The sequence below is a fragment of the Gossypium raimondii genome, chromosome 7 (assembly GCF_025698545.1).
Source record: "Gossypium raimondii isolate GPD5lz chromosome 7, ASM2569854v1, whole genome shotgun sequence".
In the NCBI taxonomy this organism is placed as follows: Eukaryota; Viridiplantae; Streptophyta; class Magnoliopsida; order Malvales; family Malvaceae; genus Gossypium; species Gossypium raimondii.
Genome location: NC_068571.1, coordinates 50,940,111 through 50,967,215, shown reverse-complemented (window position 1 = coordinate 50,967,215; position 27,105 = coordinate 50,940,111). Strand labels below are relative to the sequence as shown.

The window sequence follows — 27,105 nt, the reverse complement described above, 5'->3', positions numbered from 1 at the left end:
GAGGAAGAGTCGTCGAAATTTAATCTAAACAAACAATAATTATGCCATACATCATTCATAATATGAAGATTCTAGGAATTTCTTTTTCAATTGCGAAAAAAGATGTGGTTCAGTCAGGGATCAACTCATTGAGTTATGACGGATCCTAGTGGAACTGACTAGTTATCCTTCCACTACCGAGAGCGGGAGATGATCGCTGCTCTGTGAAACCAGCCTCACGCAGAACTCTCCACTCTAAGAACCACGAGAACCAGAGCTTTCGCTCAATTCCCTCGGCCCAACTCTCGGCTTGGTATGGGCAAGTCAGATGTAGACCACGATGGATCCAGCTCAATGAAACGAACCCATGTTCCATCACCTTAATGCTACCACTTGGGTTACAGACTTGCGTTACCAAGCTCAGCAAGCAGCATCACGGGAAAGTAGATATATAAAAAACTAATACTTATTGTTTTCTATCTGTGACAAAAACTCTTTGCTCAACCTAAGGGTGAGTATTCGATTGAGTGGAGTCGAATCAAGTTAAAAAATTTCGAGTTAGTCGAGTTGACGAATCATATTTTAGCAACCGAACTCAATTTAAATTTTTCATCGAATTCTTCGAATCAAATCGAATGATTCTAACCCCTAGCTCAACCTAAACCTCTGCTTCCCTCTTGTCCCCCTCGATAACTTCAAAGCGAATCCCATCTCCTTCAATGGGTAACATACATAGATTTAGTTGGGTCTATGTTTCATGAATTTAGATTTTTTTTATTTGACTGGTTTTCAAATTAAATTTAAATTTGAATATGTGGAGTTCTAATATTCAAAGATATGAATTAAGAGTAAATGTTAAATTCTATTATTAGTTTATGTATTTTATGAAAGTTGTAAGTTTAATTTCTATATTTTTTTAATTTTAAAATTCCAGTCTTCGATAAATTATAATTTTTAAATTCTGCTATTTTTAATATGTGCAATGTCATGTTTGCTTGTTATTTTTATATATTTTTCATAAAAATCCAGTCAATGCATTATGACGGTCATTTATGCTAAGATTGAAATTTCACAATTCAAAAAATATAGGGACGTAGAATGATCTAATTGCATAGTATAGGTCTAGTAATTGAATTTAACTCATATCGTTTGGGCCAAGATCACAATTTCAAAATTCAAAAAGTACAAAGACTAAAATTAATCAAATTAAAATATAAAACTAAATCCACAACTTTCATAAAGTACAATATCTAATAACAAAATTTAACCAAAAGTCATCTATCTATATTATCAATTGGTCTTTTATTTTTAAATCAAAGTACTAAATTCTTAAAATTAAAAATAGAAGAATTAATTTAAAAAATTTGAACAGCATATAAAATAATCGAATTATCAGCTTGCTCCTGGGATTTAGAGTTTTAATTAAATGGTAAGGTTATATATTTGTATGATATTGTTACTATTTATTGATGTCATATTCTATAATAGGTTTCGTGCATGTCAACACGTACTCTATTGTAGACATAACACGTGTTTATACGATTTCATGCGCGATCCCACGTGTGACCTCGCAGGGGAGTGTAAGTACCCTCCTGCGAACACTTAAAATCATGCAAGCTTGATCTACGAGTTTAACATACAAACTGTGTAGAATCCGAGGATTGGTAATAGTAAGTATCATAACAATGATCAATGTAATGATTAAAACTTTTTAAGTAAATAAATTTAGAGAATCGACAAAATATACTATAAATTGAGACATAAGACTAACATAGGAGAAAAATAATTAAAACTCGATAATACAAAATGAAAAAAAATTGCTTTGGATCCCATCACATCAAAATTACGTGCGAGCTAGTTAATTAGTTAGTTAATATTTGTCATAATTTATTTTGATTTAAGTAGCCAATATGAATGGTGTTAACTTCAAAATAAATATAAATATAAATATTAACGCATAAAAATTATAAATTTATTAAATTTAAAACAGTAAAAAGGTAAAAATATCAACATAATGCAAATGCATAAATATGATGAAATTGAATTTAATGTAACAAACAAAGCAAAAGCTAGAATGGCCTAATTTTTGCTTAACTTTTATGCCTCTCTACCCTCTTGACAAGCTTTATTGGCAAGTAAGGTTTCTGTGAGCTATTTTGGCTATTTCATCTTTGACTTCTACCCAATCCTTTGAATTGATTTAGGGGTTTTTTACTCTCGTATGAAGCCCTTCCATTACTTAGCTTGGATTCTGGGAATTCTTAATCTAGGTATAACTGAATTTGGATAGTTGTTCTAAGGAAAAGAAATAAAAATTGATTTGGTGCCAATCATACTTATGAAATTTGACTTGTGGTTTATGTATACATGAAATTTTGATTTTGATTTAATTATACACATTTAAATAAATGAATTAATATATTTATTTTCATATTGGGTTAATATAATTGTTTGTGTATGCTATCAACTTAAAATTGTGTTAATTTGATAATGTTGTAAGTGATTTTAAAAATTGAATCAAATAAAAATTTTATGTGCACACAAAATTAAAGCTCATATATGAAGTCGAAGTTTATGTATAATTTTAATATTTATATCAAAATATCTTGAATTTTATATAATTTAAAATATCTTGAATGCTTGAACATTATTCAAACATATATAAAATATCTCGAGTTATAGCTTCTAAATAAAGGAAGAATTGTCAAATTTTAATCTAAACAAACAATAACTCTAAATAATTCTGCCATACGGGAAGATTTGAATCTTCTCAATTAAACTTAATATACCACATGAAACAATGAGGAAAAAAGTGATGGTTCAGTTTGAGGTCAACTCACCGAGCTATGATGGATCCAAGTGGAACCGACTTGTCATCCTACCACTGCCGAAAGCGGGAGATAGTCGCTGCTCTGTGAAACCAGCCTCACGCAGTACTCTCCACTCTAAGAACCACGAGAACCGGAGCTTTCGCTCAGTACCCTCGGCCCAACTTTCGGCTTGGTATGGGCAAGTCAGATGTAGACCACAACGGATCCAGCTCAATGAAAGGAACCCACGTTCCAGCTCCTTAATGCTCCTACTTAGGTCACAGGCTTGCGTTACCAAGCTCAGCAAGCAGCAATACGGGAAAGTAGATATATAAAGAACTAATACTTGTTGTCTTCTATCTGTGTGGGATTGGAAACTCTTTGCTCAACCTAAACCTCTGCTTCCCTCTTGTCCCCCTCGATAACTTCAAAGCGCATCTATGGCGAATCCCCATCTCCTTCAATGGGTAACTTCCTTTCCTTCCTTTTGTTAATAAAAGATGGACATATATGGATTTAATTGGGTCTATGTTTCGATTGAAAATTCTTCCCACCATGATACAAAAAATGCCGCCTGTTGTCGGATCGAATCTTCACAAAACCATCCAATATGAAACACTTCAAACTTTTGGTTATTTGCACAAGTGAGAGGTCAAATTCTTCTTCTTATCTGACAAATCATAATTCTATAACCAGGTGCAGTATTTTTCTAGAATTAATCATCAATATTAGAGGATAGAAGGATAGAAAATTTCCTGCCCTTAGCCTCTTAAAAAATGGAACCTAGTGTTCATATATGATGAAAGCCTGAAACTATGATCTTTATAGTACAGAAATAAAGAGACTAAGAGCTTGTGTTCTTGATAATGATAAGTACTGTATTTAATTAATTGTATAACTAATGTTGTTTCTGAAAAAGAGGTTAATGATCCATCAGGCTTCCTAGAAGAATCTAATGGCCAACTGGTGCATTGCTATCAAGCTAAAGCCTTACAATAAGTCCCGGGTAAATCATTTCAATTTGTAATTTCATTCAAACGTGGTTATTTTATCCCTAAAATTCCACACAGTTCCAAGTGGAGCATCAGAATTTAACTCTAAAAACCACGAGACCCAGAATTCAACTCTTAGCTTTGGAACAGACAAGCCAGAATCAGACCACGCTGAGTGCCCCACCTAGGTTACAAGCTTACGTTACCAAGCTCGGCGGCCAATGGAAATCACGGTATATTATTTCTGGTCTATGTGAGATTGGAAACAGCAGCTTCTCGCTGCAGCCACCTCTGCTTCCCCTTGTCCCTCTCCACTAAATTCAAAGCAAATCTTCAATGGGTAATTCATGGGTTTATTTGGGTCTATGCTTCAATTGAAAATTCTTTCTACCACGATACATAAAATGCCCCCTGTCACAAATCATCAAATATGAAATAACATCAAACTGCATTTTCTAGACCATTTTTTGATTTGTAATTTCGGACAGGAGATGCTGCGACATACGGTGTAAAATCTCCTCCAACTAAATTTCTTATCTGACAAATCATATTTCTATAATCAGCCGGGGTGTTTTTCCAGAATCAATCATCAAAAATTAAGAGGACAGAAGAGTGAAAAGTTCCTGCCTTAAGCCTCTTAATATGGAACCATTAAACGATGTTCTAGTATTCATATATGCTGAAATACAGAGACAAACAGTTGGCCTTACAATCTTTTTACTATTGGCTCAAGTTTCACTACTTTACCCAGTCTAAGATATCACAAAGACCGGGCTCTATCCACTTACCTTCCATTTTTTTCAAACCCAAGAATGTTTCCAAGGTTGGAATCTACCCAAAGTTCTTGTATTTTAATTCACTCCAACTTTTATTTTTAATTATTTTTTTATTTTTTTTAAATTTCAAAATTCAAGTATAATTGTTAATATAGTTAAAATTTTTCTGTTAAATGTGTTAGCATAACATTTTAGAATAACATAAATATTCATTTTGTAGTCATGTAATAAAAAAATTGGCATTGTAGTAAATTTAATTTTTATTTATTTTTAAGGAGTCAAAATGTAATTTAATTATTTCTTAAGATTTGCATAGCAATTTTTTCCCTTTTAGAGGCAAAGTTTCTGTCTACCTCTTAAATTTGCTTTGACTATTGTCGTACTCTGAAAACTTAAGTTAAAATTTTGAATATAATATTTATAATAATGTATCTTTTGGACTATTATTTATTTTTAAAAATAAATGTATTTTAGAATAAATTTGAATTACTATAGTAAATCATTGGAATGTGAAAATAACATGGAAAAGAATAAAACCATGACATGGCATAAAAATTAATATAAATAAGACAAAAAATAGAAATAGAAATGATGATTAATATGTGAAACTTTATACAAACTTGTAATATACTTGAAATACATAAAATGATACAAAAGCACATCAACATATAATTTTTGTTCTAAATTGAACCAATAAATTATGTAAAATATAAAATAAATGTAGATAAAATATAAACATGGAATTTATTTTCCTAAATTTAATCACTATGATTAACTGTACAGAATATTGGATAAAATGAAACATGATACAAATATAACAACCAAAAATAATTAAAATACAATAAGGTTACAGTAAGCTGTAAAACATTATATAAAATGAATATAAAATTACAATATTTTAAATACCTTAAAAATAACACCAATATTTTTTCTCTTTTATGTTATTCCCTATTTCTTTTTTTTTCTTCTTATTTCCTTTTCATAAAAATAAACAAATACCCTAAATACTCCTTCAACCCTGCCCAAGCTTAGCTTAATTGCACCCAAAATTGAAATTGTGCATTCCCCTTGATTGGGATAACTTTTAATTTAGGTTATAGATATCTTTATAGATTTAAAGAGAAAAAAAAAACGTTGATTTCTACAATAAAACCCCCTTCATAAATGTAATTATCTACTTCTTTGGATGTCCTTTCCATTAAATAAAAATATAAGAAGCTAGACTTCAAAGTTGATGTCCCATAAGAGTTGGATTTAAAAGTAAATTGGGAAAATGTTCGGTTTTTGAAGTTAAATTGTGAGGCATTCTCAATGGCATAATGTTGGTGGAAGGAAGGTAACATGACATAATATTGGTATAGACAAATAACATGGGAGTTATTTGAGCTATCAAGGAAGCGTTGTCGAAGTAATCAAATTCAACAATAATCAGGCGCATAACTCAACTTTTGCATTAAAGATGTCCCTAGTGAAGAAAATGTTGAAGTTGATTTCATTGCCAAGTTGGCCTTTGATAAAAGGGAATATTTACTGTTATATGTAGATTCTTCTTTTAACTCTTTCTAACTTCTTGTAAAATGTTTTATTTTATTCATAAAAAAAATTGATGTCCTAACCTTGTCTCATAAATTTAAGATTTACGAATTTCTTCTTTTTAAGTGCTCAAAAATTGAATTCATCAAAAGTTTTTGGATCTTTATCTCATCGATGTAGAATGATTTTACAAAAAAAATGACAATTGTAATAGGGCTTTATTTTTATGCAATACTTAAAATTACTTATAATCCTCTTCAATCCATAAATAAGAGGATAATGAGTTTCAACGCACTTAAACCCACGTCCTCTTATATTGATAATAATTTTCATACCAATCAATTAAGACTCAATCGACTATTAAGAATATTATTTTAAAAGGTGGATCGACTTACGTTATTTTAAAATTAATTAGCTTGTTAATTTAGTAATATAATTAATTTTCATGTATGTAATATTTTTTATTTTGAAGAAAACCCAAATTAGTGATGGTTAAATTTGAGTTTTTTACAAAATTATTATAAAAAAATAAAAAATAACCAAAATATTATAATTTTTTTATTTACCAAAATATACCAAAAAATAAAAAATAGAAAAAAAAACCTGACACAGCCTGATCAGGCCAATCACGTTGGCAGCACCAATGGTGCCAATGTGATTGGCGGCACCAATGGTGCCAAAGGACTAAAATGTTAGTTAAGGGTAGTTTTAAGGACCTGACATGCAAATTTACCATTTTAAATTTTAAAAGTTAATTGCGGCTGCTGTGCGCACTAAAATTGAAATATGGCTAATTCCCTTCTAAGCCCTCCTTATTTATTATTTTCTTTTTATTCCTCTTCAACTCACTTTTTATTTAATAACTCTATTTTAATTTATTAAATTTAATAGTTTATGTTTATAGATAAAATAGTTTATGTTTCCATTATTTTTCCTTTTGATTTAATATTAGTTAAGGAATATATTAAATTTATAAAATTAAAATAGTTTAATTTAATAACTCTTTTTAATGTAATAAACTATTCTCATTTAATAACTCTATTTTAATTTAAAAATAAATTAAACTATTTTAATTTTATAAATTTAATATATTCCTTAACTAATATTAAATCAAAAGGAAAAAATAACGAAACATAAACTATTTTATCTATTTATAAATTTAATATATTCTTAATAGACTTATAACATAAACATGTTAGACAGTTTTAATTAAAATAGTCTCTTAAGATATTATGAAGCAACAAATTTTATATTTCAAGAAATTTTATATTTTAAATGAAAATAGAGTTATTAAATGAGAATAGTTTATTAAATTAAAATAGAGTTATTACTTAATTAGAATTCTAAGTATCTTAATTATCACTTAACTAATATTAGATTTAATTAAAAAATTAATAGAAATACTGGGCATGCCTTATTGAAAACCGTAAGTAATAATAAAACTGATCACCCATAAATGTAACCCAAATAGAAAAATAAATTATAATTATATTATATACTCTTAATAACTCTATTTAGTAAATTTTTAAATAAACTATTCTCATCAAATTATCAAAATAATACATAAAATGCGAATTAGTTTATACTTTTTAAATAGCATTATTTTAGGTAAAATATATTTACTTTAATAATAAAATAAAGGGCTTTTATTAGTAAAAATCATAGATTAAAAGCTTATTTAACTATAAAAATAAGATGAGGGCTTGTTTATTAAATAAAAAAGTGAGTTGAAGGGAATAAAAATAAAATAATAAATAAGGAGGGTTTAAAAGGCAATTAGCCATATTTCAATTTTAGTGCGCACAGGAGCAATTAACTTTCAAAATTCAAAATAGTAAATTTGCATGTCAGGTCCTTGAAACTACCCTTAACTAATATTTTAGTCCTTTGGCATCATTGGTGCCGCTAATCACATTGGCACCATTGGTGCCACCAATGTTATTGGCCTGATCAGGCTGTGTCAGGTTTTTTTTTTCTGTTTTTTGTTTTTTTTTGAATCTTTTAGTAAATAAAAAAAAGTTATAATATTTTGGTAAATAAAAAAATTAAAATATTTTGGTTATTTTTTTATTTTTTATAATAATTTTGTAAAAAACCCGTTAAATTTAGTAATTTATGTGTCAACGTAGCAAAAAAAAAAAAAAACGTAAAAGCATTAAATGGATTAACAAATTTTAAGGCTCCATTTACCAAACTATTAAAGATCAAGTAGGACCACGACTCATTATTGCTTTCCTTTCAGCCAAATATTATGAGTGAGAGACATCTGGCCCAATAATAAACGCGTCAACCGCATGAGCAAAGAGTTCCACAGTCGCACGAAAATGGCTATAACAGCACCCAACTCAATCCCACTTCCTCTTATTGTTGTTCATATATACCACTAAAAAAGAAAACCCATCTCCTCCTAAACAAACACAAATGTGGGAAAAAAAAAACATTTTTTGAAGGTAAAAGTCTTTTTTGGTGCAAAGTGGGGAATTTTTTATGTCATATTCGTGTCAAATCATATATTACCATGTATATTACTCTATCCTATATATGCTCCAAAGTCTATCTTGGTCTTCAGTGCAAGAAATCTTCTCTTTTTATAATTTATTTCTTCAAAAGTTTCTTCTAAGCATTACTTTCTATTCTATCAAAAATCCCATAATTTAACACATTCTCTTTACCAAATTAACACTCTCCATACTATAAAGCTCAGATCTGCCAACAGTGATTGAATTATCCAGAAATAAAATGTATTATTTTAGGTGGCTCCTAGGTTTTCTTCACCTACTTATATGGGGATCAATCATCCTGGTCCATGCTATTCCAGCACCAGACCCGGTTCAATGCAACCGAACAATCTGTACCCTCTCCAGTTCCTATGGTGCATGGGGAGATCGAAAGGACTGCAGTGTCAAAAGCGTTGTATACCCAACGACTGAAGAAGAGCTTCGCTCTGCCGTCGCTCACGCCAATAAAAACAAACTCAAAGTGAAAGTAGTCAGCAAGTTTTCACACACGATCCCCAAACTAGCTTGCCCTTCATCACTGGGTCATGATTCGTTGTTGATAAGTACGGCGAAATATGATTCCGGTATCGAGATTGATTCGGTCAATTTGGCGGTGACGGCCGATGCCGGAGTGGCGCTACGGGATGTGATTGATAAGGTTGAAGAGGCGGGGTTGAGCCTGGTTGCGGCGCCGTATTGGGAGGGTGTGAGCGTGGCGGGGATGATAAGCACCGGGGCACATGGAAGTTCGTGGTGGGGCAAAGGAGGAGCTGTTCATGATCATGTTATTGGGCTCAGCATGATTGTTCCAGGTAATGAATCAGAAGGGTATGCAAAAGTAAAACAAATTGGAGCACAAGATCAACTCCTTAATGCTGCAAAAGTTTCTTTAGGAATTTTGGGTGTCATCTCCAAGGTAACTATTTCTCTTTCCTTGTTTGAATTGCTGTGAATTCCATCTTGATAGGGTGATTTTCGAAAAGTTTTAATATGGCGAATATTTTTTTTAGAATAATTTAGAATGATATTAAAAATTAAGTTTTTTAAATATTAATAAAATTGTTACATCATCAAATTTTAAAGATATGAAATTATTATTATACGCTCATTCATAAAAAAAATTTATTTATGGACCATTTCCACCACATTATTGATGGCCCCTTTTTAATTATTTAATAATATTTCAACAAATTTTTTTATGTACACATAATTTTGATATTTTTTTACTCTAAACTTGAGTCTAGAATTCCAAACCCTAAACCAAAAATTTAGAACCCCAAACCCTTGCACCTTAAACTCGAATCCTAAATCTCGAACTCGTAATCTGTATCACTGAACCTTTGAACATTGAACCAAAACCTATAACCTCGAACTTTTGAACCCTTAACCTAAACCTTGATCCCTGAACCCAAAGCACAAACCTAACCTAAACCCGAACCCTGAACCTTAAATCTCAAACCCAAATCATAAATCTCGAGGTTTGGAGTTTAAGATATAGGGTTCGAGTTCAAGGTTCGGGGTTCAAGAAAAAATAATTACCAAAATCATGTGTCAATGGCATGAAAAAAAAATTGCACAAAAATTACTAATTTTTTTTTAAATGGGTTGCACAAAAATAAAAAATATTAACTTATGAAAAACAAAATAATTAAAATTTGTAAAAGAATAAAAGATGTTTGTTTATAATTTAAAAATTAATTATTTTAAGTAATTTAGTTAAAGTTAAATTATGTTGGAGAAGATATTAGATATAGATGAGTGTATAATAATAATTTGTTACCTTTAAAATTTAATGATGTGGTACTATTTTATTGGTGCCTAAAAACTATACATTTTAGGATGATCCTAATATAATTTATTCTCATATTTTAAAAAAATAAAATATATGTAAAAGTACCATAGAAATCATTATATTAAGAGTTAGATAATATTTTATTAAAATTTTATCTATTTTTATTGTTAAAACCTATCATTGTACATTAACATTAAAAACAAGTATCCTGTCAGCATTATTAATTTTAATAGTACAAATAAATAAAGTTTCTAACATAAAAATTAATTTATTCTTTAATATATAAATTAATTACTTAATTTTTAAATAAAAATAAAATATAATCTAACTTCTAATAAGCTCTAGATAATATTTTACGCTCAAAAGTTAGACTCATATATTCAAAACTTAAATTTCTCTTCATTTAATTTAATGGTTAACAGTTCATTAAGATTATGCAAAAATTTCATATGAAACATAAATCGCGTCAACGCAAAAAGAAAATTGAAAATTTTAAATAAATTTTTTAACTTATAAATAAAATGAAAAACTAAATCTATAATTTTATCAAAATACACCCATTAACAGCAAATTTTAACATTAAAAAATGAGAAACTTTGACAGGAAAAGTACGAAGAACCTAACAATGGCGTAAGTCTTAAATAATTACAGTTGTCTGTATCATGTTATGTTCCTAATTGTTTTTATTAACATTTTATTATTCTTAGAAAAGAAAAATAGCTATTAGAAAACTTTGCACTAAAGGAAAGATAGGATGTCTACCTCAATCAAAAACTGAAATTTTATATTAAAAAATCCCAACTTTGGATATGATCATGTTCACGTTCACCTATTATTTCATGTGAATTTAATCTATAAATTACATTAGGAATCAGTATAAACATTTTATAATCACATATTCAAATTTAAGATTTTAAAATTTGATTTTTTTAAATTTAAAATTTTAGTCCAGTCATTAAAATTCTAAGCATTTTTTTATTAGAATTGGTCAAATTGAAAATTTGATGATTAACATAAAATAAACACGTTAAATTGATAAAATTTGACGAAAAAACTTGAAACGATAATGATTAAATTAGAATTTTTAAAATGAAAAAAAAGGATCAAATATCAAATTCTATACAATTACATGAACTTTTAACCTTAAATTTATTTATTTGAATAGATAAATTATATGTTTATAATTCCTAAAGTAATTTTTTAATAATTGAGGAAGGGAATAAAATTGTCTGGGATCGAACTTAAGTTCTTATATTTATGACATAACGCTTTTCTCGTTAAATTCACGTTATTTATTTGCAATAAATTTATGTGGTATGAAATTTAACAACATATATATATATACAGGTGAAGTTGTCTCTGGAGAGAGGATTCAAGAGAAGCATTACATATAATTTCACAAGTGATTCTTCAATTGAAAACAATTACATGGAACATGGAAAGAAATACGAGTTCGGAGACATCACATGGTATCCATCAAAACATACGGCAGTGTATAGATATGACAGTAGAGTTCCCATGGACACCCCTGGCGATGGAATTAACGACTTTCTTGGCTTTCAATCCAATGAAATCCTCATCTCTAAATCGGTCAGAGCATCAGGTAAAATTTTTTTAGGGTTAATTGCACATTCTTGATCTATATTTCAAATTAATTGATTTCATGATCCAATTTTTATAGTTGCACATTTTTAATGTCTAATTCTCTAACTTCAAAATGTTTAAATTGTATTTTTTTAAACATAAGTTTATTACTTCATTTTAGTTAATTTTTTTTGTCAATTGATATGTTAGTTTAAATATTAACTTAAATTTGACATATAATATTTAAAATACGTAAATCAAATTTTAAGTATATCTTTACATATTGTATGAATTATTTAGGTTGAGTTAAAAGCGTCCTAAATTTTAATAGAATTATTATTCTAATCAGGTTTGATTCAAGCAGTCTCTTATATAAATATACATCATATTTGAGTTGACATTTAACTTTAAAATTAATGTTAGATTAATATAATGACTTGATTAATACAATACTGATACTTTGAGAGTCAATTAGGGTACTTATAGTTTAGAAACCAAATTAAAATCTAAATCATAGTTTAAGGACGCTTACTGCAATTGACCTGTGGGTATAAACTCTGGTTATTGTCATTTTAAAAAATATGTATATCATTGCATAGTTTTGGTCTTTGAATATGAGAAAATTTTGCAGAAAAACTATTCGAGAGTACCAAAAGTGTGAATGGAGAATGCACGCTGGCGGATACTACATTATGGTACAAGAAGCAAATTGGCAATGGATTGAAGAACAATGGGCAGATTTTCACAGGTTATCCAGTAGTGGGTCGCCAAGGGAAAATGCAGACATCAGGTTCATGCTTATATTCACCTAAAACAAGAATCGATGCCTCCTGTGCTTGGGATCCAAGAATCAAAGGACTATTCTTTTATGAATCAACGGCAATGTTTACTGCTACAAAGTTTGGAGACTTCATCAAAGATGTTAAAAAATTGAGGGACCTTAAACCAGAAAACTTTTGTGGGATCGATCACTATAATGGGTTCTTGATTCGATACATAAAGGCTTCAAAGGCATATCTAGGCCAATCTGAGGACTCCATAGTTGTTGATTTCAACTATTATCGAGCTGATGAAGCTTCCACCCCGAGGTTAAACCAAGATGTAATGGAAGAAGTGGAGCAAATGGCGTTTTTCAAGTATGGGGCTCGCCCACATTGGGCTAAAAACAGGAACTTGGCGTTTTTGAAAGTTCAAAGTAAGTACCTAAACTTTAATATGTTTATTGCAGTGAAGAAGCAATTAGACCCAGAAAATATGTTGTCGAGTGAATGGTCGGATGAGATATTATTTGGGAAAGAAGGTGTTGGAAGTGATGGATGTGCTTTAGAAGGGCTTTGCATATGTTCAGAAGATAGACATTGCAGTCCAAGTAAAGGGTATTTTTGCAAACCAGGGCTTGTTTACAGTGAAGCTAGAGTTTGCAGATATTCACCATCATCCTCCAATCTTTGATTTTTTTAGCGGATTGGTCTTCAGGTTTTCTCCTTTTTCTTAAAAAAAATAAATTCAAAGAAACAACTTAGTATTTTTGCTAAGCGAGACAATAATAATAAGCATTGTTTTTAAAGAAGAAAAAGAACATTGTTGGTTTAGATATTTGATTCTAATGGTGCAATTTGCAAATTCCCATACAAAAATTGATTAGTGAAAATACATTTTTTTTCCTTTGAGTTTCGAGAGCATAAAAAGTTAAACAGCATAAATGTTATTTAAAATAAAATTTAAAATATTTTACTAATAGTTTTCAAATCTTACAATTATTTAATTCAAAAACATCATAATTTTAAATTTAGCCTTCAGCATTTATACTTTTTATCAATTTAACTCACCCAACCTTTTAAAAGGATTTGAATTACCCTTATTCTTCTGTCTGGGCCTTATCCTTCTTTAGGTCATCCAAGGGCTCCTTGATATCCTCTTTCCTTTGGAGGGCTTCCACTAACTCAACAACCTAGGCACGAACTCTATCACGCTCAGCCACCAGTTGGTCGCAACAGAGAATCAATGTCTCCTTTTCCTTCTTCAGGGTGTCATTAGAAGTTTCGAAGAAGCCCACCTGAGTTTGCAAGCGATTGGCCTTATCTTTAGCTCTGCCTGCTAAAGTATACGCCTCGAGTTTGGCCTTCGGAAGCTCATCCACCACCCACTAACACTCCGTCAACTCATCTTTAACCTTCTTCAATGTATCATTAAACTTCAGTGCTTCTTGCTTTAAGACTTTAAAATAATTAAGTATATAGTCTATATTTGTTTGCATATGCCGACTAGTCGCAAGGATGGAGTCCTGTGTAGCAAGGACAGAGAACTCAGTTTTAGTAACAAGGTCCAAAAGGGTGGGTGGTGTACTTGTATTTGAAGGACCTAGAAGTACAAGCACAACCGACGTCAATAAAAAAAAATGAATGACTTCACAAAATCGTGAAGAAAACATAGACACCATACCTGAAGAAGGAATTTCAGTGGGCAATAGATAGCTTACCTAAGTTGAGCCAACATTGGAAAAAATCACCCCTAGAGGGGGGCCTATGACGTGGTCCCGAGAGGACCCCCTTAGAGCTGATTAGTGGAAGTTTAGACAACACTTGTTGAGGGAGCAGCAGGCTCCCAGATGGTCAACCCTCAAGGCTTTGGTTAGCCCTGTCCCTTAACTATGATAAATTTCTTTTACCTCTTGGATGGCTTCTCAGACTGCTTCCTTAGTCTTTTCCTGGCAGGAGCGACTATCGCACTAGCAAGGGCAACATCCAAGATTTGGAATCTATCTGTCTAGTTGCAGGAATTTAGGTAATTGGAGTTGAAGTAACTGCACATAGGAAAAACATTATCAAAATCAATAAAAATAAGCCACAATATCAGCAATTAGAAAAAAATTGACAAGGTTAAAGGAAAGGTATGACGGAAAATGGGAGGCCCCATCATGACGACCCTCCAACCCTGTTGTGCCACTCCATCCGTTGTTTAACGAACTCTCGAAGCTAATGACCATGTTTACCAGAGGGACATCTAAAGGGGCCTCCTCCTCCTGCACCAACAACAATGGTTGTGTTGGTCCTCACAACAACAGGAGGTTTCTCAACCTTCGAGGGGATAAGGGGTAAGGAACGATGCATGCCATCTGGAACCCTTCATTTTTTATCCAAACATTTCTTGTAATTTACAATGTCTTGCAAAGGTTCCTCCATTAGCCTGTGGAGGATTAAGGCCACTATATATATCCTCTAAATCAAAAGGCCACGACTGATCCCATAGCTTAAATTTCCCGCCATTAATGAAACCAATGTGGAAACTACTCTCGAAATAACCATTTGCGCCCTTATTAAACAGGCAGTACTCGAAGATTTTATGAAGGGTGATATCCCGGGGAACTATGAGGAGATACTTCCTATTCATCATCTTAAATTGCTCCTTAGCCCCATCGTAACCCTTTAATGGAGGCTTATAATTACAAAGCTCAATGGGAGGCAAGCTCCACTCGATGGGAAAATCAAAACTCTCACCAAACTTCAGCTCCACACGTATGACAAGAAATTTTAATCATTTTACATAATATCCATATCACTTAGAGGTTAAATAAAATATAAAATCATTAAAAACCAAAACTAACCGTTTTGGGTGCTTTAAAACCCTAAAAAAAACTGAAGCCCCCCCAGTTTCGGTTGCTTGCATTGTAAAGAGGGCCAAAGCTGAAGAAAAAAAGAAGCCGGGGCTTTATATGGAAACTTTCAACTTTCAATTACACCAAGTCAATCGAATAGATCTATTAAAATCAGTTTCAACTTTCAATTGACTATAATTTTATTGTAGATTTTAGACATTGATATGTCTGTAGCTCCTCGAGTGTTCGCCCCTTGGTCTCCGGAATTACTTTCCGATTAACACAGTTCCAACACAAAATTGAGGAATGTATATTTAAACCCGAATCAAAGAAAAATAAAACTAATAATTTAAGTTATAATTTTGTACGAATGATTTAATTAGAAACTTATTAATAATCCAGTCATCATTTACGTAGATTATTTCATAAAAATTAATTAAAAAGTTTTTCTCAGCCCAAGATTGAAGGGCTAACTGGCTGTGGGCATCTCTTATGCCCCACGACCATGAGGGAGGTGAATTATTACTTTAATATAGTCAAGTCAGATATGTATGAAGGTGGCAAATTCGTACGCTCGGATCGAGTTTTTTTTAGATTCTAATTTTATCAGGTTTGGAAATATGTTCAGAATTTTTTGGATTCTGGATTCAAATTTTTGTAAGTTCGATTTTTTTTTTTTTAATTTAGACTTTTTTTCGATTTGAATTTTTTCGAACTCGATTATGACCGATACAAATAATTTTAAATTTTTTAAATTTATAAATATTTTAATTTTGGATGTAATAATTCACTTTATTTTTATATTTATTAACACAATTCAAATTCAATTTATAAAAAAACATAAATTATATATAATCAATAGAGATCATACTAGCCCAATTTGCCCGGGCCTATGTAAATAAATAAAACCAATATAAAAACAAAAATATTAAAAGTCCATTTTCATAAATAAGTCCATTAAACGGATAACAGAAACCCAAAATTACAACCAAACCCAATTAACCCAAGCCCAAAGCCTAAATTTAACCTAGCCCACTAGCCTAAAAACCTCTAGCCCAATGAGCCCAAAACGCAAAACAGAAGCAAGAAACCTTAGCAACATTCGGCTCCCAGCGCCGCAGTGGCCAAACCCTCCTTCGCGCGTGCCAAGCCTCTGCGCCGCAGCCAAGCCGTTCTTCACGCGCACCTCCATACACACCACGTCCACAGCCTCCGTACGCAGTACCTGCAAATAAAACAAACAGCGCAGCAGAGAAGAAAAAAACATTGTATTTTTATTTTATTTTTTATTTTGAATATTCGATTATAAAAGAAAACAGCCAACCATTGTAATTTTTATTTTAGTTTAGGTTTCTTTTTTTCTGATAGTTTAATAAAGCTTTGAAGTATTCTATTCTTAGGGTTTTGAATGACATTTATATAGGGCATAAAACGACACCGTTTAGGGCCTGGGTCAATGGCTTTAAAACGGTGCCGTATTGGCACTGACCCGATGATCCGACCCGAACACGACCAGGTCCACGCGTTTTGGTCTCGGAGGAAATATTTGCGCCACTGGTCCCTCTGTTTTAGTTCCTATTTCTAATTTTGTTTTCGTTATTTGTTAATTTTACCCAATATATTTTGAATTCTGCTCACCTTGGTCCTTATCATAGCGCAGCATTTTGAGGTGTTAGGAATATTCCATTTTTGGTCCCTTATATTATTCGCGCACTGCACTTTAGTCCTTTTTTATTTATTTTAATTATGTTTGTTGCTCTTTAATTTTATTTTAATTCCATTTTGACCCATCATTCTTTTTTTCTTTTCTTTTTTTTCCTCTTTTTACCTCTGTTTTAATTCAAATTCAGTTCTTATTAGTGTATTTTTTTATATTTAAATGGTTCTTGTTTTTAATATATTTGTTTTAAATCTAGTATTACTTAATATTTAAAGTTAACATCGTTTTAAAATTTATCACTAGTATTATTTTAAGATTTAACATGTTATTATTTTAAATTATTATTAACATTATTTAAATTAATCCTACATTAACATTTCAAATTCATTATGGGTTATGGTTTTAAACTTAACATATTATTATTTAATTCATCCTTAATTATTTTATATTTTTTTATGAAAATTTGATATATTTTGTATACGGTTTTGATATTTTATAATATGTATTATTACCATTGTGTTTCACTTTATAAGTATTACCTATGTAAAATTAATATATGCATATTATTTGCTTCAAACTTATTTCAAATACTATTATGCAACGTTTTTTATTCTATTTCGAATCTATTTTATACTCATGTATATAATTTATTTTAAAACTTCGTACATAGGATCTATAAATTAAAATTTCTCCTTTTGTTATTTTTAGTGTATCTTTAAAAATTTTGATTAATAATTCATTTGATGTTCGACCGTTGATATTGGTATTTACATAATATATGATTGAAATTATTGTTGTTATGCTTGTTTGTATTTGTTTGTTAATTGTTTGTTATTCATTGGTGTACATTTTATTTTCGAATTATCCTTTTTGCGTTGTACGTAAACATTCAATCGCATTACATTGTTTAAAATATTACATTTTATTAAAATATCGAAATAGTTTTATTTATAAGTTTCCAAAATACCCGGTATCCAAAGATTCTCGAGAAAATTGTGCTCTAACTTTGGGCTTCAATTCTCTTCGTTGAATTTAGGTGGCCGAGTATCTTTTTTCAATAAAATCGTACAAATTTCAAATAAAGCTTATTCTTGAGAACTCAAATTGTTGAATCCTAACTCACTGGATATAACATTTTGCTATCTCGAATTAAGGATTTTTAAAAAATAAAGGCAATATTCTATGTTTGGAATTTTGAGAAATTGTGCTCTAACAATTGAATATCCTTCTTAAACTTCACTGCATGAGTTTTAAAAATTAAAAGAAAAGCTCATTTTCGAGGATGCGAAACATCACATCCTAACTCATTGGGTGTGACATTCTATCTTCCGAAATAAGAGGGCCTTAGCATGCATTTTGATTTATACAAATTTTTTTAAATAAAAGGATCGTATTTTTAATCTTTTCGAGTTTTCGATATTCGGCATTAAGACATTAATTAATTAACTAGGTACCAATTTTGGGCGTATCGAGAGTGCTAATCCTTCCTCGTGCATAACCGACTCCCGAACCCATTTTCTAGATTTCGTAGACCAAAAATTATCATTTTAGTAAATTTAAATTTTTATTAAAATGATTAAATTATGAAGTGATCTAAACACACCTAAATAAAAAAAATTGGTGGCGACTCCAATTTTCGTTTTTTTTCGACAACTGTTTTTTTTAATCAAACAGTGGTTTCAACAAGTATGTGCCATGTTGTCCTTCAATCGATACCAAATAATATAGGTTCAATTACGATTAAGATTTCGATGTGTTCCAATTTGTTTCAACCCATACCAACTTGTACCAATGCATATTAATCCATATTGATTGGTACAAAATTATAATATTTATATGCAATATATATACTTGTGTACATGATACTCCAACACTCACTTCAAATCAGAATAACATAGCTTCTCATGCTAAAAAGGAGAATTCACTGGAACTTGGATAATCTTCATCTCAGGACTCTCATGATAAGAGAAATCATGTTATCCATAAAAGTTAGTTTAGTAATCAAAAAGGGAAAGCACAACATACACGATAAAACAGCAAAACGACTTTGGAAGGTATATATGTATATCCCACAGGCTTCATAGGATACCATCCATGTTTATCTCTTCTTCTCAAACCTTAAGAACTGTAAATTACAACTGAATAATTACTAAAAATACAGGTATAGAGTATCCCTATAAGGCTCTTATATTGACTAATTGCCTGTTCTGTTTCCACTCTCAATAACTGGCTCAAGAATGGAGCATAAACCAACTTATTTAAGTGACAAACAAGCACTTTTGAGTACAAATGAAGGGCAGTATTTAGGTTTTACAAACACTTGTTCAGGACAACGCCAGCATACAACATCGAATAATTTCAGTTGACATGTAATGTAAGGGCGGTTGTGCAGGGGTCGAGGCATATGCAAATATTTACAGGCCTTACCGTGCACCTAGCTTTTTCTTTTTTCAAGGCCAAAAAATTCAACTTGTGTAGTAAATCTGACCGGTTTGAAGTCAGACATTTGATAAAGCTTTTAAGCTTTTCTGTTTTTTTTTTGGGGTGTTGTTCCTGGGCATCAAAGAGGGTGCTTCGGGTTTTTCCTGCAGAAAATTAGACAAGTCAATTTCTAATTGAAGAATTCAGGTAGAGGAAGTGCAACGGAAGGGATCAGTTTGAAACCAGAATGAAGATACCAGAAAATATAATTGTAACAGTCTCATGAGGTTCGATTTCGTGAATGCTCTTTCCTAATTGCATGCTTCCTCTCACGCTTGTGCCCAACCAATTTTACCAATCCAGATGACGGAGCTTTTTCCCTTCCAAATTTAAGGTCTTCACCACCAATCATGTACTTATTTCCAGCTTCAGGCACAGTAAAATCAGCAGGGTTTCTATTAATGTGGCAGATACCAGTCTCTGAACCACTTTTTGGATGGAAGAGAGTGCCGCTCATAGAATGAGCCTTATGCTTCTGTTTTGTTGCACTCTCCTTTGGATGAAATGTCATGGGAAACATCGTAAAATCTGCAGTTCCAAGCGCCAATTTCGGCAAACTATGAACAGGAATAGATCCACAAGTTGTGTTTAAGCCACTATTTGAAGATGAAGTTTTTTGTGATCTGTGGTTTTTACTCTGCCTTTGCGAGTCTGAGCATTTGTTTTTCTCTTTTTCTCGAGACTTCAGTGAAATTTGACCCACAAAATCAGGTGCTTTCTTGAAACTTTTACCATGCTGGAATGAAGTAGAAGGACCGACTGCTGGAGTGGCTGACACACACTCACAGAAACTCTCAGGTAGGTGGTTTTTACTGTAGCAATCAAATGATAGATGTTTCATTGAATTGGTTCTATATCCCCCTGATGGCATGCTTGAAAACTCCTTAGGACGATGACCAGGAACAAAAGAAGTTTTCTTAACAAATCTTTGGTTTCCATCAACATCAACTGATGCCCCTGACTGTAACCCTGCATCCATAAGACTGAGTAAATGCATGGCTGGTATTGTTTCATTCGAATACAGATCTAACGGCCCTGCCCCATTATGCTTGCAAGAAAATGAGTAATCTGTATGTGTCCTTCTAAGCGCTTCAGAATCAAACTTCCTACAATGCTTCTCATAGTTTGAAGCCAGATTCAAGAAGTTCCGGTCATCATTTCGGCTCATATTTCCCTTAGGTAGACTGCTGGGGCAATGTGAAAGCACATCTAAACTTGCAACCTGATCAGCACACTTTTGAGGGATGCTGTGCACATAGGACATGCTACTCGGTATCATGGATGACCATAGGTGAGCTACTTCTTTATTCTGCGGTGGAGCACTCTGGCATGTGTTACAAACTCCCAATGCCTGCACATTAGCATGAGAGGACCTTTGCCCAACCATGTTCCTTACCTGCTGGCAATTTTGAGCACTGTTTTGCCTGATGGAATTGGTGGCAGAAAATTGGACCCCATTCAATGGCTTCTCTCCACATAGAGGAAAAGGTCTAAAGCCTGCAGGGGGGTAACCTTGTTCCAACTGGCTCATCTTGTACTGGTTTCGGTCTATATGAGAGAAATAGTCCACTGACTTTTGCTTGCTGGATCCCACATTATCGCCTCTTGCAAACTTGCCAATTCTTTCGTTTTTAGCTTGAGCTTCCAGTTTATCTGGGGTCTCTTGAAACAGGATCATCTCTTCATTTTCATATACTTTATTAAGATCCACCCTCTGATGAATTTTGGTGTTACTGGTTTCTGGCAGCTGTTTATCAATTTCAGTATCAGGAAGACACCGTTCATACTGATTCTTTGCCATGAGTTCAGCAATTTCCATTATGTCATCTGCAGCTCCTTGCTCAGAAACCATTTCAACACGTTGATCATAATGCTCCCTGGCAACTGTTGCATGGTCTGGAAACTCCATAGTTCTCCCATTGTTGCTTGTAACACTGAAATCCTGCAAAAGAGATAAGATGGAAAGAAACCCTCTTCTCAATTTCACAGAAACAACATGATGGAAAAACAGATGCATTAATTAGCAGAACTTTTCCTCATTACGTTGGAAATGTTTGCCATAAAGTTCACATGATTGCTTAAGTTAATGCTACATATATATGCCATCTTCAAAGTTATCAACAAAAATGCTAGTATCTAAGCTTTCATATATTAGATAACATGAGCTTATATCAGAACCAATTAGTGTTTTAAAAAATTCCAAGAGATCTGTATTTTGGAGTAAGGATTAAGGATGGAAGCAAAAGTTGTTTCAAAGCAAAAGAAAAAGATGTGAACCAGTTTTCCCAAAAAAGAAAAAGATGTACGTACCTTTTTGAAGTTTTATAACTGGTTGAAGAAAAGGGAAAGTTTCTGGCTCAAAAATATATATATAGTTGATCTGAAAATTCCAGAAACTTTATTCTAAATGCTAATCATAACTTGAATAATTCATGTATGCCAAAACTGAATGTAAAAACAAACTTGGTTACAGAGGAAAAATAAATGTGGGGAAAGATCACACAAATGATTCTGCAAAAATATCTTATGAATTTATTTTCTTTTTCATTATAAATGCCAGTTCACTACTTGATCAACAGAATAAAAGTTCATACCATTTGCAGCATTGTGGAACAACTCCCAACTTCATCAGGAGATCTGTGCTTCTGCGTCTCATTTAGGAACGGTATTCCGTATGTGATTTGATTACTGTTGAGATCAACATGCATACCCTTCCAAAGGAAGGCATCAACTTGAGATTTAGTTGGAAAAGTACACTCTCCAACATGGTTCATGTTTAGATCTTTCCTCCTAGTATCATATTCACTAAGAACACACCCTTGGCAAGATGATAAAGATTGTAGCCCATCTCTTATTGAAGTACTACATTTTGCATCATATCTTTTAGCAGGAAAGCAATTACTAAGGGAAAATTGCACTCCTTTTTCAGGTGATGCATCCTGGGTTAATTCAAGAGGAACAGCTACATTCCCAATTTGTCTTATTTCTACATCTTCCCTTGAAGTCAGACCTTCTCTGAGAATGCCATTGTTCCAAGGAACTGGAGAAGCTTGCCGATCATGATCTAGATGCATCTTGCTCTTTTTCTTCAACAAATTAGACTTTTTTTCTGCCATTGCGGCAGATAGAGTTAAGGGATTGAACCCACTGCCTGCAGATACATCATTTGATTTGTACAAAGCAATATCAGTGGCATCACTCTTAGTGGCATCTCCAGGCTTTTTCTGTCTTTCCTTCTGCAGATTTTCTCGAGACAGATGCAAGGATGGACATTGATCAATACTCTGGGTCTTTTTGTTTTTCTTCTTTCCTAGAATAGGACTTCTATCAACTTTAAAGTTAACCAAATTGCTCTTTGCTGGAGTCTGTAAGCTGCTTCTGTTAATTGTACCTTCTGAATCAGAACTTGTGATTCCATCAGCAGTTTCTGCATCTCTGTTGAAGGTCCTAAGGTTTTTATGGCCATTATTTGGAGAGCTCATCAATTCCCCAGGCATCCATTCTTCATCCTGTGGCATCTTTCTTTTCCTTCTACGAGCCAAACTACTCATAACATTTCCATGGAAAGTGACCGGACCTTGGGAAGCAGATACTGAATCTATGTGTACGGACGCATCAGGATTGGTACTAGAAGGAGAATCCTCTGTACTCGTGAGATTAGTTTTTTCATCTTTGTTTTTACCCAACAATTCGGTCAGCAGACGCACCTTACGGTTTTTTCTTCGATGCACGCTGCCAGATGCAGTTCCAGGCAATACCTCATCACTATCAGATGATGTGTAATCACAATCATCTAATTCCAAAGAAGAATGTCCATCTGTATGAATCTTGAAAGTATCAGGAACCCTATGAACTGTACTTGCTATTCCATGGGATCCACAACCTGTTACCAACTCCATCTGTTGATCACAGGCAGATTTTCCTGTTTGACGTATTTCAGTGGCATCCTTAACTGCATGCTCCACATTTGATTCAGGAAGCTTGACACCAGCAACTTCATTATCTTCTAAATTGGGATTATGATGTTGCAGAGAAGCCACTGTTGCAGAAATAAGAAACAGTGTTATTGCAGCTACTGTTGTTCCAGTTTCAGTTGCAATGCAGGAAAATGCTTAAGTTTATTTATATGGTCTTTTACTCATGGTAGACATACCTTTTTCATCTAAACAAAGTGCTTGCTTCATAAGGCTAGCAATAACTTCTATTCCAGCATATTTCGGAATCTCCTTATTAATGTTATTTTCTAAGATATCTGTTTGCCCTGGAAAAACAACCAAAACAATTTAAGTTCTAATTTAGTGGTAGCCACATGAAGACTGAGCTAGGATAGATATATACCTATGACCTGTACATCTGTGTTTTCCACTCTCTTGTCACTTTTACCACTAACGAAAGGATGACTGCTATTAACATTCAAACAAGCAATAGCATCACATTTTCTTGAGTCAACATTACTCTTTCCAGCCTGCAGCAAACCTGATGAAGACACTACAGAATCCCCAAGGGATGACACAAGGGGACAAGAGCCAAAGGATTTCAATTTGCTACTATCATTAGTAACATTTCTTTCTTCATTTATACTGCCTTCAGCCCCAATGTCCCGCAGACAGTTCTGGCAACACCACCATCTGAACTTTGGAACAAGTAAAGGAGGAAGCTTACAGTTCTGTTCTTTAAATATATTCTGGCCACCATCTAATGAAAATGGCCAACTTTTCTTCCAGTCTTTCCTGCGCATCTCAGATGCATATCCACTGCATTTAAATCAAAGGGAATTTATGAGGAAGACTTCCAACATGACCATTAATGCACCACATATAGCAACTAGCAAGTTTGAAGGGAGTACTCAAAGAACTATACATCTGCAGAAGCCATTTATAGATATCAAATCTTGCAATAAATTTCCCTCAAATTATAAAGGGAATTTATGAGTAAGACTTCCAACATGACCATTAATGCACTGCATATAGCAACTAGCAAGTCTGAAAGTAGTGCTCAAAGAACTATGTATCAGCAGAAACCATTTATAGATATCAAATCTTGCAATAAGTTTACCTCAACTTATAACTGTAATCCCTTTATTCGATGCCATTACATAAATTAGATGTTTAGTATACTTTCATATTTGTTGGAGATATGATCTCAACATTCCATTCTATCTCAAACAATATGTTGATAAAGAATAAAATACCTCAGCTAATGCACTAATTTATAACTAGAATATCCAAGACATTTTGATCCAATCCCTAAAATGTGGAGAAAAGTCATCGTGCACACACACAAACAAGAAAGCTATGAAGTTAGTGAGGAAGCATGAACAACTGAAGGAAAGAAATAAGTTAATTAATTCTATCAATAATTCTCATTTTGATAGATGATTTCAAAAGCATTTATTAGGATATACCCTCACGTATCAATTGATTCCACTAAGGAAAGATACCTCTCTCACATAGGTACACTCGCTGCATATAGCCCACACTCAAACTGCAGCTACCATAAACCCATTTTCAACAACAATGGTAGTATATAGAGAGCTTGAGCAAGTTCAACAAGTAGACAAGAGCACTGAATATTAAGGATCATGGCTTACCGAATAGAAAAATGTTCACACTTCCTAGTATCAATGTCATCATTAGCATTGATAAGATCTATGGATATTGAGTCAATCTTTATGGGTGATTCCATGGACTTGGCGACAAGATTAGAACTGCAACTGTGATGAGTTTCCTTGACCACAGTAGTTGTCTCCATGCTATGAGTAACTAACGGATAACACCAATGTGCAACAATTAGATATGCCATGAGCATTGATAACAATACATAGTAACAGTGTAACTATATCCATAAGCTGCCATGAGCATTGATAACAATACATAGTAACAGTGTAACTATATCCATAAGCTGCCATGAGCATTGATAACAATACATAGTAACAGTGTAACTATATCCATAAGCTGCCATGAGCATTGATAACAATACATAGTAACAGTGTAACTATATCCATAAGCTGTCATGAGCATTGATAACAATACATGGTAACAGTGTGACCATGTCCATAAGCTATGTAATCAACATGCATGAAGCTCTAAGATATTAAGTATAGCACAAGAACTTAAGCACGCACTTAATGATTCCTAGGAATTCAAGATGAAATAACAGCAATACAGTAAGACGGATACAATAGAAAAGATGAGAAGCTGGAAAGCCCCTATATATGGTGATTTATTACATAAAATAATAACTTATAGCAGTAGAGGACTGAATACTATTCAAAGGGAACAAAATTGGAAACCCTAGTTCCCATGAAACCAAACATAAATATGATTGCAGTTACAGCATTAATGTTTCAATAACATCCTAATAGATTATATAGCAAAACCCATCCATTTAGAATACAAAGTAAATCATCAAATTACACCAATAAGGTAAAAAAACATGTTAGGGTTTTATCAGATAATACGAACTAAAGTTTTCGATGAGAATAATAGTCTTGTTATCAATGCAAAAATAATAAGCTTTAAAACTCACCTCCAAGCCTTCGAGTTTGATGTTACAATAATCCATAAAATGAAAAATTTTATCTAGGGTTTCATAACTATCAAAATTCACAAGCTAGTGAACAGTGAACATCATTTCCACGACCACAAAACCGATAAAAGAGTACATAAAATATCCATTAAAAAGGTGAATATATTAACTCATAAAGCAAACCCAGATGCCAAAACGTCAATAAAAGTCTAAACTTAACGTACTAAACACAGTAAACTAACCCAAGATAACTGAAATAAACAAAAAGCTCCAGCTCAGCTTAAACTCGTATTAATCAAAAGGAAACAAATCAATAACAAAACAAACCCAGAGCTTTAAATTGTAATTAGATCAGAAAAAAATACCTTTATTTGAGTTATTACCTCTTAAGACAATCTAAAACCAACCCAGCTTCGATTCTTCACGGCCAGTCGAGAAAATGGTATCAAAAGGAAGAACATTGATCGACCTAGTAGAAGATTGAGTCTTTCTGAAGAGATCTGAAGCTCGTCGTGTATAATTTGAGTGCGACGTTTGGAGAAACCCTAGCTTCAACAAAGGAGAGGTTTTTCGATTCTTTTAGAGAGAGAGAGAAAGAAGAGTAGACAAGAAAAGAGTTTTTATCTTTTGTCCTTGAAAGGAGGGTCTTTTGTTGTTGTTGTATTAAAAATCATCTGTAAAAAAAATATTTCTATATAATTTATTTTATTTTATTTTATTTAGAAAGTATAAGAGAGAAAACCAATGCTAGGAAAAAGAACCAATGGATTTGGCCCACGTGGAAGTGAGGTTCGGTTCTTATCACAATTCCATTATGGGTGTTGCCCTAGATTGGAATAATGAAAAAAGCGCACTATTAGAACGCGTTGGTACACGC

General features: G+C 32.5%; 2 protein-coding genes and 1 long non-coding RNA gene across 8 annotated transcripts; 1 reads left to right on the top strand and 2 right to left on the bottom strand.

Annotated features, from left to right (window-relative positions):
• The first annotated feature begins 8,468 nt into the window (after window positions 1–8,468).
• Window positions 8,469–14,220, top strand: LOC105763150 (L-gulonolactone oxidase 3). Of its 3 annotated transcripts, none has more exons than XM_012581425.2 (4): window positions 8,469–9,504; window positions 11,728–11,983; window positions 12,596–13,159; window positions 13,856–14,220. In XM_012581425.2, exons 1-4 carry the CDS (start codon window positions 8,830–8,832, stop codon window positions 13,873–13,875), a joined length of 1,515 nt encoding a protein of 504 aa, XP_012436879.1. In that variant the 5' UTR covers window positions 8,469–8,829; the 3' UTR covers window positions 13,876–14,220. The 3 variants fall into 3 exon arrangements, with proteins under 3 accessions (XP_012436879.1, XP_012436814.1, XP_012436752.1); XM_012581360.2 differs by having other exon boundaries at window positions 12,596–13,440; XM_012581298.2 differs by lacking the exon at window positions 13,856–14,220 and having other exon boundaries at window positions 12,596–13,558.
• Window positions 13,668–15,467, bottom strand: LOC128042608 (uncharacterized). 2 transcript variants are annotated; one of them, XR_008198104.1, is made up of 2 exons: window positions 14,444–15,467; window positions 13,668–14,325 (listed from the first exon to the last, which is right to left on the bottom strand). It is a non-coding gene; the product is annotated as an uncharacterized LOC128042608 (long non-coding RNA). The 2 variants fall into 2 exon arrangements; XR_008198103.1 differs by having other exon boundaries at window positions 13,668–14,248.
• A 3,781-nt stretch (window positions 15,468–19,248) lies between these two features.
• On the bottom strand, window positions 19,249–26,872 carry LOC105763313 (protein EMBRYONIC FLOWER 1). Of its 3 annotated transcripts, none has more exons than XM_012581540.2 (7): window positions 26,612–26,872; window positions 25,291–25,462; window positions 24,039–24,454; window positions 23,854–23,961; window positions 22,295–23,739; window positions 19,898–21,642; window positions 19,249–19,804 (listed from the first exon to the last, which is right to left on the bottom strand). In XM_012581540.2, the coding sequence occupies exons 2-6, from the start codon at window positions 25,449–25,451 to the stop codon at window positions 19,921–19,923; spliced, it is 3,852 nt and encodes a 1,283-aa protein (XP_012436994.1). In that variant the 5' UTR covers window positions 25,452–25,462; window positions 26,612–26,872; the 3' UTR covers window positions 19,249–19,804; window positions 19,898–19,920. The 3 variants fall into 3 exon arrangements, with proteins under 3 accessions (XP_012436994.1, XP_052489490.1, XP_012437127.1); XM_052633530.1 differs by having other exon boundaries at window positions 25,291–25,452; XM_012581673.2 differs by lacking the exon at window positions 25,291–25,462 and having other exon boundaries at window positions 26,612–26,871.
• Window positions 26,873–27,105: the final 233 nt, after the last annotated feature.